The 17,080-nt window shown below is 45.4% G+C and overlaps 1 protein-coding gene across 1 annotated transcript in view; it reads left to right on the top strand.

Annotated features, from left to right (window-relative positions):
• The window catches only part of SLC9A2 (solute carrier family 9 member A2), an 84,170-nt gene that overhangs the window by 51,769 nt on the left and 15,321 nt on the right, over positions 1 to 17,080 (top strand). The window contains exons 4-5 of the mRNA XM_084753625.1: positions 7,962 to 8,179; positions 8,631 to 8,833. Coding sequence (XP_084609751.1) covers positions 7,962 to 8,179; positions 8,631 to 8,833 — 421 coding nt within the window. The remainder of the gene's footprint in view (positions 1 to 7,961; positions 8,180 to 8,630; positions 8,834 to 17,080) is intronic.

Genomic DNA, 17,080 nt, shown 5'->3' with positions numbered 1-17,080 from the left:
CACATTCCCACGACACACGAGCAACCTTGAAAATACTTGCTGCATAACAATGGTGCTAGGGTGCTGTGTGGCTGGTTCCACACCCAGTGCCACGTGTGATCACTTTTCACCAAGCCCACGTGAAGGGATCCACTTTGATTTCCATGCTAAGACCAGAGAAAATCTTGTGGGTTCCTTTAAATCTTTCCCACACCCTTTACCTAGAGCCACTCACCTTCCTGGTCCTGTGAGTCCATGCACTTCATTACATTTTGGACAATGACTTATGGTCCTTTGTGTGATCCCACTGCAAAAACATCACGTCCGCATCAGATGTCAGTAAGTGATATGTAAGCATTAGTTGCATTAAAAGCATTTATTATAAAAGGCAGAATACAAAATGAAGTGGGGAGTCTATGGAAAGGAGTAACCCACCATCTATAGTAGCTGAGAGTATTTATTTCATTTGTTCACATTTTAAAGAAGAGCATTCCAGTTTTATGCTTGAGTCTTCCTCTGAAAACAATCTTACTTGCATTTTATAATGTGTCAAACTCACTTTCTCTTGGTCGTTGGGTTTCCCGGAAGAGACAGCTCACTCTATAGCAAAGCCAGGCTCTGGAATGATGAATTACTTCACATGAGTGAATTCTTTTTCTGAGGACATACGCTGTGCCCAGAGGCACCACACGACCTGCACTTCATCAATACAGGGAAAGCTACTGAGCAGGCCTTCACCACTCCAAGGCTTGACTCTGAGCATGCCTTCATGTTGGCAGAGTTTTCATAAAAAGTATGTATTTTGTGTTATTCCTGTAGTTGTATTTGCATGTTTTAGTACTGCATGCGGATTTGTAGAGGGAGCAAATGAACTGTGCGATGGCCTAACAGGCAGAACACTCCAAAGCAGCTCCAATTCTAGGAAGAATCTCCCAATGTTTAGGTCAAAATTGAAATCAGAAAATTTGACCACTCTATTTTTTAAAGGTATTTATTCCCAAAACCTATAAATAACAGGAGTGCCCTCTATAAAGATACACAGAAATATGTTTATACACAAGGCATGTCTGTGCACATCTGTACAGAAATGACACACATGTTATCTTTATAGCATATATACATGTATATGTACATATGCAACATGTGTACATGTACATATATATGCAAATATACATGTACATACACATTATTTTTACATGCAGAGATCTGCCTCCACCCCTGCTTTCAACACTGATGCGTGGTCTCTTTGCTTTTAATGACCATGGCCGTCTAGACCAAGCACCTGAGCTTGGTAGCAACTCAGGTACAGAGCCAAGCTTAGCAGAGATTGATACAAGCCTATGCTCCCTCAAAGCAACACACTGATAGAAGGAAAACATAGTCTATGGAAGGCTAGCTTCATGGGATGCTATAATGGAGTCATGGCCTCCTACAGAAGAAGGTGATCACTGCAAGAATTTTCTATTCGCAGTGACTGTTTAAGTAGAAAACCTGCCTTGCCCTTGGAGCCCTTATTGAGGTAATATCAGCTAGTGTGAGTCTTGCCTATGCTATATTTTAAGTAATACCAGGATAAAGAAAACCTCAATTGCTGGTAAGTGCAGACCCCACTAATTACAGTGATTTTACTTTCCATCTCTAAATTGGTGATAATCGCCACACATTTATGTTAAAGCGAGGCAAGATAATGACAAAGCAGATGACTGACCTCTGTGTGGTCTCACACAGCGAAACCTGACACCTGTCAAAACATGCCCATGTGTTGGTGTGTTACACAGGCCAGGTGCTGGAATGGGTTTTGAAAATGAAATGACAAGCTATCGAAGGAAACAAATTATCTGCATCACTTTGGCTTGTGCCCTTCCAAATCTGTCCTCTGCACACGTGACCCTCCTCCAGCGTTTTTTTTCCCCCTAGTGTATAATTTGGTTCATATCAAAGTACCATTCCTGTTAAGAGTGTATCCATGTAGTAACTGAGTCAGGGTGCATTAATGATATGGCTGACACGTACAAAGCAGGGGCATTTTTCTTGTTCCTGATGGACTTAGGAGACACACATAGAGACAGAGATGATGGTGACTGGGCATAGTTACATTCAAAGATAGAAATCTCATTGTCTCATCCTGGCCAGACTCCTGATTGTCATGTGTAACTGTCACTTTCTGACCCCTGCCTTCTGTGACCTTTTAATGGTGTCCATCCACTCTCTTCTGGCTACGAGAATATTCTAGCAGTTTCCTGAGCATGCCAACCAAGTTTTTCAAATGTCCATGCATGCTCACCTGCTTCTCTTAAGTTACACTGGTCTGTCTGTCTGGAGTTGCCCTTATGAACTCTACCATCTGAATATCAGAAATGTTTGTAAAGGGTAACGGCCTCCATGTTGAATGGGTGAGGGTGATGGCCACTTACATGGTGCTTACATTGTATTAGGCAACATAAGTCATCCAGATATCGCTATAATGTACAAGGCAGTGTGCTTAGATTGTCTTCAGATACTGCCATTTTATGTTAGGAATTCAAGCATCATATTTTATTATCTTCAGAGGGTCTTCGAAATGCACCACTGTTGGCCTGGAAGGAAGGCTGCATTTTCCTTCTGTTTTTCTTTCTTGACGGCCTCTTACTAGTGAAAAAGTTGCACAGTTGGACCCTCCTCTGTAGTATAACTAACAATTTCCTTTCCCAAAGTTTTAACACATTCTTTCTTTTGATTTAGTATTATTTATCCTCAGAGAATTTCCTTTTTAAAAAATTTATTATAAGTTATTCAGATTACATCCCAGTTGTTATCTCATCACTTGTATCTTCCCATTCCCACCCTCTTTCCCTTTTCTACCCTATTCCCCTCCCCTAGACCTCTGACAGAAGGGGACCTCCTCTCCCACCATATGACCGCAGCCCATGAGGTGTCATCTGGAGAGCCTGCTTCTTCTTCCTCTGTGTGCCACTGAGCCTCCCCACCAAGGGGAAGTGACCAAATTAGGGGCACCAGAATTCATGTCAGAGTCAGTCCCTGCTCTCCCCACAACTGTGGAGAATGAGATGTCCATTGGATATATCTGAACAGGGGGTCTAGGTTTACTGCCTGCATTGTCCTTGGTTCATGCATCAGCTTGTGCAGCCCCCCTCCCTGTGTCCAGATCTGCCCGCCTTGATGGTCTCCTTGTGGGGTCCCTGAACCTTCTGGGTCCTTCCATCCCCACACTCTTCCATACGCCTCTCACCTGGAGTCCAGCAGTGAGTCCCAGCACCTGTCCCAATCCCCTGCTGAATGTTTACATGTGTACACGGTGTGTTCTCATCATAGCCACCCTCACGTCCCTCTTCCAATTCCTTTTGAAGGCCCCAACACCACATACTTCTCCCACTTTCACATCCTCTTCTTTAAAAATGATAACCCAGACTCCAAGTAGTGTGGGCTACATGCCACTGGTGGTAGGTGGGGCAGCCTCCCAGGGAGGAGCTCTCTGAGGAAAGCTGACTCTCTCTCCCGCATAAGCCATCACGTTCTCATGAGCTGCCCCGACTCCATGCTAGAGTAGCAACTGGCTTCATCTCTTGTGCAGGCAGCCACAGCTTCCGTCAGGCCCTGAGTGCAATGCCATCAGGTCTAGAGGACGCTGCCAATGCATCCTTTCTGCTCACATGGCTGGCACCCGCAGCGCTGTGTGGCAAAGACTCCCTTAAGATCACTCAAAAGCTCCTTAGACTAGGAGCTTCTGGAGGCGGAATCTGTGCCATACTTACCATCATCTTCATAGACCTCAGCACAGAATATCTCAGCAGTAGATGCTCAGAGAAATTTGGTTGACAAAAGTTCCTATTAATAATCGTATTGCCCACTATAAGAAATTAGACAGCTAGATATGCATGGGACAAGGGATGTCAGTGAAAAGAGCCAGAGAATCACGTCACACTGGAAATATTGAAGGCAAATATGCTTGAATGATAGGAGAGTTAAGAAATTCAGCTAGAGCTTCCTAAATATAAGGAAGTCTGCTTAAGCTGTTATTTCTTAGTGTGGACATTGTCACACTAAACCCAGGGACACACACTCAAGTCAGATGCTTCCACGAAGCTAAGGAGAGCTGGGCACTGGTCTATCCCTCTCACTAGCTTTGTATGTGTGCTGTGATTATTCAAGTAAAGCGAAGGGAAAACAGATTTGCTGGGTGGTTAAAAACTGCCCGTTCTGTAAGGTAACCAGCCACAAGAGACTGGGGATGTTTTATCTTTCTCTATTTGCATGGTGCCATTTCACTTGGACCTCCCCAGGAGACTAGCTCCTTTGCTGTTCTATGTCCTTGTAAAGTTGCTGTTTGTGGCACGGTTTGATCTGCACTCACACCAGAACAGTAAAATGTTTACGGTGTGGAAACACCATCCAGCCTTTGCTTGAGTGGCTGTGGGCATCAAGTTCACATGGTAGGCCAGAATGACAGTATTTGGAAACTACACCAACCCCTTTCATGCATTAGCACTGTGGATGAACAGGGACTTCCCCAATAAGGTGCTCCTGGGTACCAGGATTGTGGTAGTCATCCAGTGTGTTCCTCCTAATGATATGATGCTGGGAGTCAACCTGCTCCATTACAGGCAGGGTCTGGCCAGCATGGACGTCTCTGCTGGTCAGGCAAGTGACGGAACATAACAGAAAAGAATCCACTTGCTATCCCTACGTCAAGGACACACTTTCAGTCATATCTGAATGACTGTTAGTTGCTTCCTTTCATGAACCACATATTAATTTTTGCCTTCGCGATTTGTTTATTGCTTAAGTTATAAGGTGGCCATCACTCAGGAGGAGTGGGTAGCCCGTTTACACGGGCAAGTTTTTCAAATGATGGGTGAAGACTCTGAAAGGCTGAGAGGAGAAGGGTTGAGTCTGGACTGGAGAACCCCGGCGCTTTAGCTTGATAGCAGATGGTGTTCCCTTTAAGGATGGAAGTAACTGAGGCAGACAGGCATTCGCCTTCATTAGTCTCCATATCCCCCTCTACATCTAAGCATGTTCTTGATCTTGAAGCATCCTGCCCATGGGATCAGACTATTTTAAGAAGTGATATGGCCATTATAAATTACATCCAATTTTTTATTTCCTACATTGAGGACAAGCCCACTTGTTCCTCTTGCCAAGCCTGTCTCCCCCACAAAAAGGCTGAAATCCAGACAATTTATAATTTTAGTGTAGCTTTTTTTTTTAACCTCATTGCTTTGTACTAGGTAATCTTAATTTCTAAAAAATTTGATTTTAAAAATTCAAGTTATCTGAGCCTGGTGATGTAGGCCTGTAAATACAGCAACCTAGAGGCTGAAGCAGGGGGATTTCAAGTCCAAGGTTGGTGTTAGAGAACACTCAAGTGCAGCTTACGTACCTCAGTGAGACTTTGTCTGGAAATTACAAGTGATGCAAACCCTGCAAACGATGCTCATTGGTGAGTGTTTGCCGAGCATGTACTAAAGCTTGAGATTCAATCCCCAGGGACTCCGGGCCATATTAAACCAAAGCATGAAGCAAATAAATTTGGATTTCTAAGATGGTATTAACCAGGAGTAGCCAAAGACTTATACATCCTAACTTATAGGCCTTGCTAATAACTTACATCATAGGACAAATGGGATATTGTAAATGAAATTTAATTAGGTCCTTGAGAAGTAGAGGTTGCAATGAAGAGTCACACGGGCTTGGTGCAATCACAAGGACCCTTATGAGAGGGAGCTAGTCACTATCAGAACCAGGGGGGATGTTAGAGGCAGAGTGACGGGGCCACAAGCCAGAGAGTGCAAGTGGCCTTGAGAAGTTAGAGCACACAGGGGAGAGACTCTCTCTGGAAGCTGCCAGAAGGAAGCCCGATCGACATCCTGATGTTTAGCCCAGTTGAAATTATTTTTGATTTTGACTTATCAAGTAAGATCAAATGGACCTGGAAGCACTAGTTTCTTACAGTAGACATAGGGGACCAATACAGATAGATAGCCTTATTCTTGGGGGGGGGCGCGGAGCAGAGCTTGACAGGATGTGGAAGCCTTCTCTCCCACAAGACCATGGGGTCTCAGTGAACACTCCCAGGAGTGACTTCCTGGATGAGCACTTGGGCACTACCATTTACTCACTGTGAAACCTTGAGTCCACCTTTGTTCTCCCGTTTACGAAAGTGAGGGTGATAATAGAACTTGCCTCATAAACATGTTATGAGGATCAGCTGACACAACACATACAGGGCATTTACTCAGTCCCCGGCTCCTAGGAAAGGCTCGCCAAACACAAACCTGTATTGTTTAAGCCCTCAGCTATGCAGAGGCTTTGCCATACTTGTGGCTGCCCAGTTTTATTAGCTCACTGAAAAGGCCACCCTTTCTTCTGGAAACCACATAAATTATATGTTCTTCATACATATAAATCTAAAAGAAACACTTTCTTGTTCTGGTGATGGTAACACTGTGTCTAAAATTCAGGGCCCTTGCAGAAGTGTAGTATTTGTTTTGTTTTTGTTTCTTCATTTAAAAACAATATAAGAACAATCAATTGTGTGAGGAACTAGTCAAGGACACAAGCTTGTGGTTACCTGCTGGCTCAGATCTCAGAGCATCTAAGCTTCACATTAGTCAACTGTCCCGTGTCATAGGAGGAAGCGCTCTTTACAGACAAATGTCTTGGGTTAATGAAGACCATTGCACAGGCAGTGCATGCAGTGGTGCTGTGGCTCTGGGGCTGAACCAGGTACACTACGCCTGGCAATTGCTTTATGGCTCAGTTATCACTCCGTGTAAGCTGTGGCCGCTCTTTAGAGTCCCATCCTTCTGTTTTCCCTTTAGCTCACTCTGATAATGAAGTCCTTTGGCACTAAACGAGGCCCATACCTCTTCATACAGGACGTGTGTGTGTGTGTGTGTGTGTGTGTGTGTGTGTGTGTGTGTGTGTGCACGCGTGCGTGCTCTCAGCTGCGTTATCACACTTCAATTCCATTTCTTTGGCTTGCACTTGGGTTGGCTGGGGGTGATATCCTGGGAGAATATGAATTTGTGTGTCCACAAAGCAGACAGTATTTAAGACCATGGCGTGCTTTGCAGGTGATGGGCAGTCAAGGTATGAGGTGTGTGCCAGATGGAGTGAGGGAAGGGTGTGAAACTTGTGCTCCAGTGAGAGAAATGCACGAGGAATGTGGGTGCCCACCTTGCCAGTGTGTGTCTGATATGCTCTTTCTCCAAGAATTGCAAAGATGTCACATCAAAGCAGCCACCATGAGAGTGGTAGCAAAGGGCTCGGGGGGCCCCAAAGTCGAGAGGCAAATGCTAGAGAAAAGAAACACAAACTTCTTTTACTTGGAAATTCGTGGGGCCTACTTTGAGTTTGATAGAGGTGGGCCCAACAGACTAACTGAAATGACATCCAGAACTCAGGCGTTGTGATAAGGAAATGCCTAAGAGATGCTCATGAGGAATAATTGAGAATGGCTGGTACCCAGTTATGTGGAGAGGGATACAGGGAGGAAGAGTGGCAGGGGAGAAGCCCAGTGCAACCTGAGAGAGTCCAGGACTTTGTTTTGTAGTTCAAGGTTTTTAGCTAATCTAGGAATATAGTATTTATAGGTGGGAGAGTTGCATTTATGGGATGATAGGGGGTCTCAAATTATTTTGGACTTTAAAAACTTGGTATGCTCAAAGGAAGGTTGAAGGTGATGCTGACCATGGGTTGCTAAGAGAATGTGGATGTAGAACTAGTGAGCTAAAGGCACTAGAAATCTGGATAGGACAGGGTACTCTAAATCATGGGTATTAATGACGACCTCCAGAGAAGACGAGTGTTTTAAAGTTTACATGCACATCCTGTTCACTAACGAAATCAAGAAGTTAGAGGGATTACTTAGGGTTCCCAACAAGCAGAAGGCAGGGTGACTGTTTCCCGCTCAGTGGCTAACTCTGCTGATGTGACCAGGGTTGAGGCTATGTTTCAACAGAGGCCGTGTTTCCCTTCAGGATCACGGCGTGTGCCATGACGATGAATAAGTACGTGGAAGAGAACGTGTCTCAGAAATCCTACACGACCATCAAGTACTTCATGAAGATGCTGAGCAGCGTCAGCGAGACCTTGATCTTCATCTTCATGGGCGTGTCCACCGTTGGGAAGAACCATGAGTGGAACTGGGCTTTCGTCTGCTTCACCCTGGCCTTCTGTCTGATCTGGAGAGCACTGGGTAATGAACAGTCCTCAGTTCAGTGACCAGTCGGTGACACTGACCCGGCAGGACCTGTAGCTCCTTTTCTTACCTTTTTGTTTTCCTCCCCATCTCCTCCCTGCTCTTCTTTTTTTCCTTTCCTATTCTTTTCCCAGTGCTTTCTCCTTTTTTCTCCAATCTTGTTCTTTTTTCATTCTCATTTTATTTTATCTCTCCCCCTTTTCTTCATGGTTACATATCTTTTCCAGACTTTTACTGTAGATAAAAATTAGTTTCTCTTTCTCTCTCTAATTGTGTCTTTAAGTATGTTATCCTAGCACAATAAGAGCAAGGACTCAAGAGTCCCCATCATTTGTAGGATATGGGGCAGGCTTGGTGGACCTCCTGGGTCACAAAAACTCAGAATCTGAGGTCCACCCCTGTCCATATTAACACAGTCTGCTTTCTCTGGGTCTCTCTTTGTCCACAGGTGTCTTTGTCCTGACTCAGGTGATTAATTGGTTTCGAACCATTCCGCTGACCTTCAAGGACCAGTTCATCATTGCCTACGGAGGCCTCCGAGGTGCCATCTGTTTTGCACTGGTGTTTCTCCTCCCTGCCACTGTGTTCCCCAGAAAGAAGCTGTTCATCACGGCTGCCATTGTTGTTATATTCTTCACTGTCTTCATCCTGGTGAGTGTAGCTCTTTCTTCTAGAAAAGTCTCTCCCTGCATCAGGAGTTGTGTACTTCTTGGTTACCCAAAGGAATGCTGTGTGTGGATGCGAAGCGGCCTAGGTGTATTGATGCCTTGGGAATCACCCAAGCAAGGAACAGGATATTTCCTACCAGGGTTCGTGTGTTGGATCATGTGGGACATTACAAGAGTCCAATTTGGTCACTTGGCCCCCACAGAGGAAAAATTATTTAAGGAAACTCGGCTCAGGGAATAGCATTTACTACTGGAAACTGATGAACCACACAGCTAATCCCTGCCATTTGCCTTGCTCGCTGACCCAGTGAATGCACTTGTTAAGTGCTGGGGCTGAGCCATGACCTTCCAGCAGCCATTTGACACGAGTTGGCTGCAGGAAGAGCTTACCTCGGAGCAGGGAAATGGTGAGTCCAGCATCCTGTGAGGAAGCAGCAAGTGGCTTAGTCAATATGCCAGCTCTCAGCTTGTATTTTGCAACTATTTATTTAGCAAACATGCGTTTGTCTTCTGCTTTGTGACAGGCACTGCTTTCAGAATATAGGACTATATTCTTGTCTTTTCAGAACTTCCATTCTTGTCAGAGGTTAGGAGAGAAACCTAATAGTAAAGTAAATAATAAAAGGGTGAGATACTTTACGATGAGTGAGGAATTAGGAACGGAGAGCGTGACATACATAGAGGGTAAGTTGCAAACCTAAATTGGTTTTTACATATGGGAAAGGTGAGGGATATGACATTTGAGCAAAAGCCTGTGGGAGATGGAGGCATTAACCAAGCTGAAGAACATTCCAGGCGCACGTGCTGAGGGAGATCTCGTTTCCTGGAAGCACAATGTTCTTGGCCAGAGTATAGGGTGGGCTAGAGTGACAGAGGAAGTGGTGGAAGCTTGTATTAGGTGGGGGCTGTGAAGAGCTTTGCTCTTCTCCAAGGGCAGGGGGCACAACGCAGAGACCAAGGAAGGCTGCGTACAAGCCCTGATGGTGGCCGGAAGGGAGGCAGGATCCCAGGCCACATTTTGACACGAAGCCTGTAGGATCTCTCTGGGTGTGACAGGTGTGTGGAGAAGGAGGAGACTTCATTGATTCCCTGGGCTGGAGCCGCAGGAGCATAGGCAGTGGTGCCCAGTACTGCAGGAGCATAGACAGTGGTGCCCAGTGCCACAGGAGCATAGGCAGTGGTGCCCAGTGCTGCAGGAGCATAGACAGTGGTGCCCAGTGCCGCAGGAGCATAGGCAGTGGTACCCAGTGCCGCAGGAGCATAGGCAGTGGTGCCCAGTGCCGCAGGAGCATAGGCAGTGGTGCCCAGTGCCGCAGGAGCATAGGCAGTGGTACCCAGTGCCGCAGGAGCATAGGCAATGGTGCCCAGTGCCGCAGGAGCATAGACAGTGGTGCCCAGTGCCGCAGGAGCATAGGCAGTGGTGCCCAGTGCCGCAGGAGCATAGGCAGTGCTGCCCAGTGCCGCAGGAGCATAGGCAGTGCTGCCCAGTGCCGCAGGAGCATAGGCAGTGCTGCCCAGTGCCGCAGGAGCATAGGCAGTGGTACCCAGTGCCGCAGGAGCATAGACAGTGGTGCCCAGTGCCGCAGGAGCATAGGCAGTGGTACCCAGTGCCGCAGAAGCATAGGCAGTGGTGCCCAGTGCCGCAAGAGCATAGGCAGTGCTGCCCAGTGCTGCAGGAGCATAGGCAATGGTGCCCAGTGTAAGGAGTAGACTGGACTTGCCTTCAGGGGAGAAGGGGGAGCATGTGCTTGAAGGACACCAGCACTGAAGGTGGGCAGTTCGAGGACAAGCTGGGTGAGCCGGGGGTGTCTGTGAGCCTCACAAGTGATTTCCATGGATTGCGCTGGTGTTAGGAGCTCAGGTTGGGAAAAGAGGCCAGTTCTCGGTGGATGGGATCTGAAGCCATAAGATAGAATGCACTGTCTGGAGAGTGAAATATATCCAGTGAAGAAACAGAAAGGCACCAAAATGGAGCCCTGAGGCTACCTGACCTTAAGGCCTTGGCAGGGAGGGAAGCAGTCATGGCAACTAATGCATGATTTTCATGCTGTCTAGGCATCTGCAAATGCTTCCGAGATTCCTTACCAGTAGTACCAACTCCAGTAGCCTATTAGCTGATTCCTGGCTTACTACTCCTGGTCTTCAGCTAAGGGAAGGTGAGGCCCAGAAACTGTAGTTAGCTCATTTGGAGTTAACTCAGTACCAGATGGGTGTTTACCATGAGATGAGACCCTGCAAGGAAGGCAGGCCTGAGTGCAGTGAGCATTGCAGTGCATGCAGAACCTTCCAGTCAGTTCTCCACAAGACAGCTCAGCTTTGCTTGTGCTCAGTGTGAGGACAGTGGGTTTTGTGGGATTCTGGCCACCGATGCTCAGGAGATGCTGTTAGGTTGAGAAATGACACTTTCCCTTAGCATCTTTGTCATCCACGTGTTTATAATGCCACTTCCCTTCAGTGGTCACCTCAGGGTGGCGAGTGCATCATGTTTGAATGTTGCTATGTTTGCCATCTCATTTCTTCCTCAAAACCACCCTCTGAGATGAAGACCGGCACCACCTCCCAGGTCAGAGAAGAAAATGACTCCAGGGTGAAGTACTGAGCCAGAAGCCAACTGCATTCTCAAAACTACCAAGCATTATATTGCTCAATACCCCTAAATCATGAAAGAAGGTGGTATTTGCTAGGTTGTCGTTATGTTGAGTGATGGCGAGAATTTGGGCAGGGCAAAGCAGTCTGCAGATTCTGTTGCCGTGTTGACATTACACAGCCTGCCTGCACACCCCACTTATGCACCCCAGCTTCCATATAGCCTATTTTGTTGTTCAGTTTCCAGGAAGCATTTTTGTTAAGGTAAGACTCAGGCCCACACATTGGCTTAGGCCTTTGCAGGAACAAGATCATCAGTATCATTGTGTCTCAGTGAGAGCTCTTCTGGGACAAGAGCTCCCGCGGAGCTGTTACGTCCGTCGATAACAATGCTTTTGGGAATCTTCTCAAGCACCCACCTGAGGCTAAGTACAGTGACTTACTTTTGTAAGAAGCTTGTTCTAGAGTAATCAGGAAATATGGCACAGGATATAAGTGAAGGAACAGTGGAGTATAGTCACTATTGCTCTCAAGAGCTCTGGGTGTGCATAGCTATATAGGGCACACATTTAGAGAACCGTCAGTCCAATAGCTCCATCTGCCCCAGTCTCACCATATGTAGGTGACTGACACTTTCCTCTCTGGAGTTAAAAGGTCTACGACATCATTGACAGAGCTTCTCAGTTTCCTGTTGTGTGGATGGCCTATTGTTGATCACATGACACAGTGTAATACTTGCATTTCCATTACAGTTGTACTGTAGCATTAGGACTCATGTTGAGTTGAATCCTTTCCTTAAACTTGTGGGACAACCCATTTTCTCTGTGGACCGTGGGGAGGAATGTTCCCCAGACTCCATCATTTCAGTGTTTACAGAACATTTGCAGACTCCATCATTTCAGTGTTTACAGAACATTTGCTCCTTACACATTTTGGGATAAAATATGATTTGAAGCAATTTTACCACTTGCATTTTCACCTCCACAGTGGCCTTGGGCAGTGGCCTAGAGATGGTCTTGTTCCTGCATAGGCCTAAGCCAGTGTGTGGACCAGAGAGACAGTACAGATGGGTGACGCTGGAGATTGTCCAAGACCATCACCCTAGGTTCTCCGAGCTGCACAGTGCACAGTACCAAGGGGCCGCCTCCTAGAACAGATGCTAGCATCCCTAAGTACCAGACACAAAAATAGAACCACATCACTCTAGTGGGTGCGGAGTGAGGTCACCAGGAGAGAACCTCAGTGCCTAACACAAGTTCTCAAGTGCTGGTAGCACAGTGTGGTTCTTTCCAACAAAACCAGTTATGGTATTTATATAAAATTACTTTAGAAATTATGGGAGTCAGGCTATCCAGAGAAGACCTGTCAGAGGTCTAGGGAAGAAGGCAGCGGAGGGAAAAAGGGTGAGAACAGGAAGATAAAAGTGAGGAGGCTACAACTGGGATGTATTGTGAAAATTATAATAAAATAAATAAAGATAAATTAGCGATATGGGGTGCAGAGCACAAGACTTCAGTAGGGCCAATCAGATCTGTTCTTTTGGCCTTATTCCATGTAAGTTCTATCAGCCTCAATTTACCAAGTTGTAGGATATAGATTGTGGGGTCTCCATCTCAGGTATTGTAGGGGAACATGTTTATACAGTACAGTACCTGACATAGAGTTTTGACCTCATGATTTCATGTGAAATATTAGGCTATGCAATAATAGAAAAGGAAAGTTGAGTGTCATTCAGTATGCTCCAGGTTTGGCAGAAAGCTAGAGTACAGTAGTCATTACTTAGTGATCTCTACAGTCATGCAGAAGACCCTGAAGATTCTATAAATCTGTTCAGCAGCTACCAGGAAATGAGTGAACCACATATAAAAACAGCAGTCCATCAGCTCTCTGTCGCCATCGCACACGGATGATGTAATTTACATCCCTGTGCAGACTGTGATGCAAGCAGGTGGGGACCGACACCAGTCTGATGGGTCAAAGACAGAAGACTGTATTGTTCATGGCAGAAGCAATAGCCAGGACATTGTGTGTGTGTGTTTGTGTCGATTTTCCTTAGCCCGTGGTTCCACGGAAGTGACACACGGCACCCATAAAGCACATATGCATGCGTAATGGTCTGCTTTACAGGAGGCCAACAGAGCATAGGAATTTATTGCTGTCTGTGGAGGGCGATGCTACTTTCTTTCTCAGGATTTCTCATTGCTTGCACCCTCAGGAATGCCCCTGTATGTACAAAGACTCTTTGTGCGTGCAAGAACATTGGGATGAGCAGGGCTCATGGTGCCTTGAGTAATATACATTCGATGATGGTGCCTGCCAAACTGAACTGATGGCTCTCACCGATTATAGAGATCGCAAGGCCCCTACAATGTGCTTTCTGTGGATAAGTGAACTATTATATTTAACTAGCATAACATTACTAACTGGGTAGAATTCCATAGAAATTGGGATATTTAATATAGTCCTGAATAAAATAAATAAAATTATCCATTTTTTTTAAAAGAGGGAAAGTTGTGTGGTGAGCAATTTAGGATGTGACTAGAATGGTGGAAGTTGTTGCCCAGTGCTCTTTTTAAAAAAATTTTATTAATTTATTCAGATTACAACTCAATTGTTATCCCATCACTTGTATCCTCCCATTCCTCGCTCCCTCCTGCTTTCACACTATTTCCCTCCCCTAGGTCTAATACCTAAGACCAAGGGGGACCTCCTCCCCCACTATATGGTCATAGGCTACCAAGTCTCATCTTGGTAGCCTGCTTATTCTTTCTTTGAGTGCCATCAGGCCTCCCCACCCAGGAGAGGTGGTCAAATATGGGGCACCAGAGTTCATGTCATAGTCCCTGCTCTCCACATAACTGTGGAGAATGTCCTGTCCATTGGGTAGATCAGAGTAAGGGTTTGATGTTTACTACTTGTATTATCCTAAGCAAGCAGGGTTAGTTTCGTGATGAACAACAGGGGCTTATAGGGTTTGTAGAGTGGGGAATAATCTCTCTATAGCTACGCAGGGGTTGATGATAAGATAGCATGTCCATGACAGTGACAGGCTTATGTGTATATGTAAATCTTATGAGTACTATGTGTGGTGTGTGTGTGTGTATGCTCATACATATGTATGGAGTAGACTGTACATGCATGCATGTGTGTGTGTGTGTGTGTGTGTGTGTGTGTGTGCCTTTTTGTTCACACTGCTTTATTCTCTTGAACTTCAAACAGGGTTTCTTACCGAACCCAGGACTCCTCTGGTTTTTGTGTAAACATGTGGCCAACAAAGCCAGTAATCCCCCTGCCTCAGCGCCTTGCTGCACAGCGCTGTAGTTACAGATATATGTGGGCATGCCTGACTGTTTACATGGGTTCGGGGGCTCTGAGTTCAGGTCTTTATGCGTGTGTAGCAAGCTCTCTTGCACACTGAACCATCACCCCAGCCACCCAAGGATAGTATTTAATAAATGAAGTCTCCTGCAAGCTTTCTGGGGGAAATCATTGTTAAATCAGCAAGAAAATATAAGAACCCACCTCCCACCTCTTTGTCAGTATTAATTCCACAAATAAGAACTCATTTCCCCCATGTATGGACCAAAATAAGGCTTATGTTAACCTAACAGCTGGTTAGGCTTTTCTCTTCCTTTCTTTCGTTGATGGAGGCAGTGGTGGAGGGAAGCAGGGACAGACATGGTGGGCCTCTCACCGCCCAGTACTTCTCCATGCCTTCGCTCTCAGATGACTCTGAGTCAGACCTCAGTTTGTGCGACTGTGTCTGTTGTGCCACGCTCGAATGGCAGGGGAGAAGTGGTTTGCACTTTGCAGAGATTTTCTAGTATTTTGTTGCAAAACTTGGGATTTAATTTTTAATTTTTTTTTTTAGCCTCCACAGATAGTAACAAGATCTCATTCTTAGAAGTCCTATCAAATTGCATCCGAAGTAACAAAATTAGGAATTGTCCAAAGGGATGAAATAGGTGCTCCATCAGATGTATCGTCTGTCTGTCCTTCCAAACTAAAAGCGTTGACCCCTGGACTGAAACACCCTGATTGGCCAGACAAGTCACGCACACGTGGCACACACTCTACTTCAAAATAGATGATTGAGAAAGGAAAACGGGGGCTGGGGACTAACCAGTGTCTAACAAAGGATGGCTCTCTAGCATAGTCAGACAACGGAAAAGTGTTCTGAGAGATGAGCACATATTTAAGATGTGATTTTAATTACATGCACAGTTTTTAGGTTTTATTAACTGTGAACTTATATATGTTATGATCTTACAAACTTGAGTTGAGCTGGGGGTGCCCACACTTGCTTCTTAGAGCTGGTCGGTGCGATTTGCTTGTTTAGTTCACTGGATTCTGGTCTATGGATCCCCATCAGGGTTTGCAGGCCCTCCCCAGAGCTTACCTAGTGTACTATGGCTGCAAAGGCAGCATAGTCTGTTTTATATACTGAATACATGTTAAAGGAGAATGAACATGTGTCATAGCAGCAGTTAAGCCTTCAGAATATGGTAGAGGTTTTCAATGCTAAGAGTTACACTGACTTTCTTGTTTTCATCTTGAGCGGCTAGCAGATCTATGGGACATGGAGTCATCATCTCTGAAAATCACAGCTGCACTTTTTTTTTTGGAGTGTGTTAACAATTTCAGAATGTGTTGATTGGGAAACTGTTATTAGTTCCTGTGTTATTTCCAAGTGACAGACTGAAATACAAATAGTACACAGAGATGTCTCATATTAAATTTGTTTGAAATCAGTTTTCACTTCAGAAAGTAAAAAATGAACCTTATACTAGAAACATGTTTGTTCTGGATTGATGGAACGAAACTCCTAACCTTCTTCGAAGAGGTGTGCATGTGTGTGTGCATGTGTGTGCGCGCATGTGTGTGTGTGCATGTGTGTGTGTGCATATGTCTGTGTGTGTGCATGTATGGGGTGTGTATGTGTGCACATGTGTATATATGTGTCTGTGCATGTGTGGGGTGTGTATGTGTGTGTATGTGTGTATGTGCATGTGTAGGGTATGTATCTATGTATGTCTATGTGTCTGTGTGTGTGTCTGTATGTGTTGTGTATGCATATGTGGAGTGTGTGTCTCTGTGTGTTGTGTGTGTGGTCTGTGTATAAGTGTTTGTTGGGTGTTTATGTGAGTGTGTATGTGTGTGCATATATGTGTCTTTGTGTATGGTGTGTTTATGTATGTGTGTAGGGTGCATATATGTTTGTTTGTGCATGTGTGTGTGTGTGTGTGTGTATAGTATATAATCAAAATCATTCTTACAGATTAAAAGGCAGTCTAAGAATGATGGCTCACAACTACAATTTGAGCAACTGAGAGGCTGAGGCAAAAGGACTGATATGGTTTCAAGGCCAGCCTGGGCTACCCAGTGAGTTCTAAGCTAGCCTGGGCTTGTTTCTAATCATCCCTGTGATTTTTAAAAAATGTCTAAACATAGATGGAGTGGTGAAGAAGAATCAAATGGCAGACAGTATAGTTTAGCATCATCCCTCCTCCCTTCGAGAAGCCCATGAGCACCACTCCATGCCATGTGCGGACTTCTGTGCTACGTACTCCCCAGCAAGAACCTGGTGCTCCTCCCGCACACCACCTCTCCTGACTCTTTTGCTGTCAATATCACAATTTCTGTG

This window comes from Acomys minous (assembly GCF_964271855.1).
Source record: "Acomys minous genome assembly, chromosome: 13".
In the NCBI taxonomy this organism is placed as follows: Eukaryota; Metazoa; Chordata; class Mammalia; order Rodentia; family Muridae; genus Acomys; species Acomys minous.
Note: the sequence above shows the minus strand (reverse complement) of the source record. Positions and strands in the feature narration are given on the sequence as shown.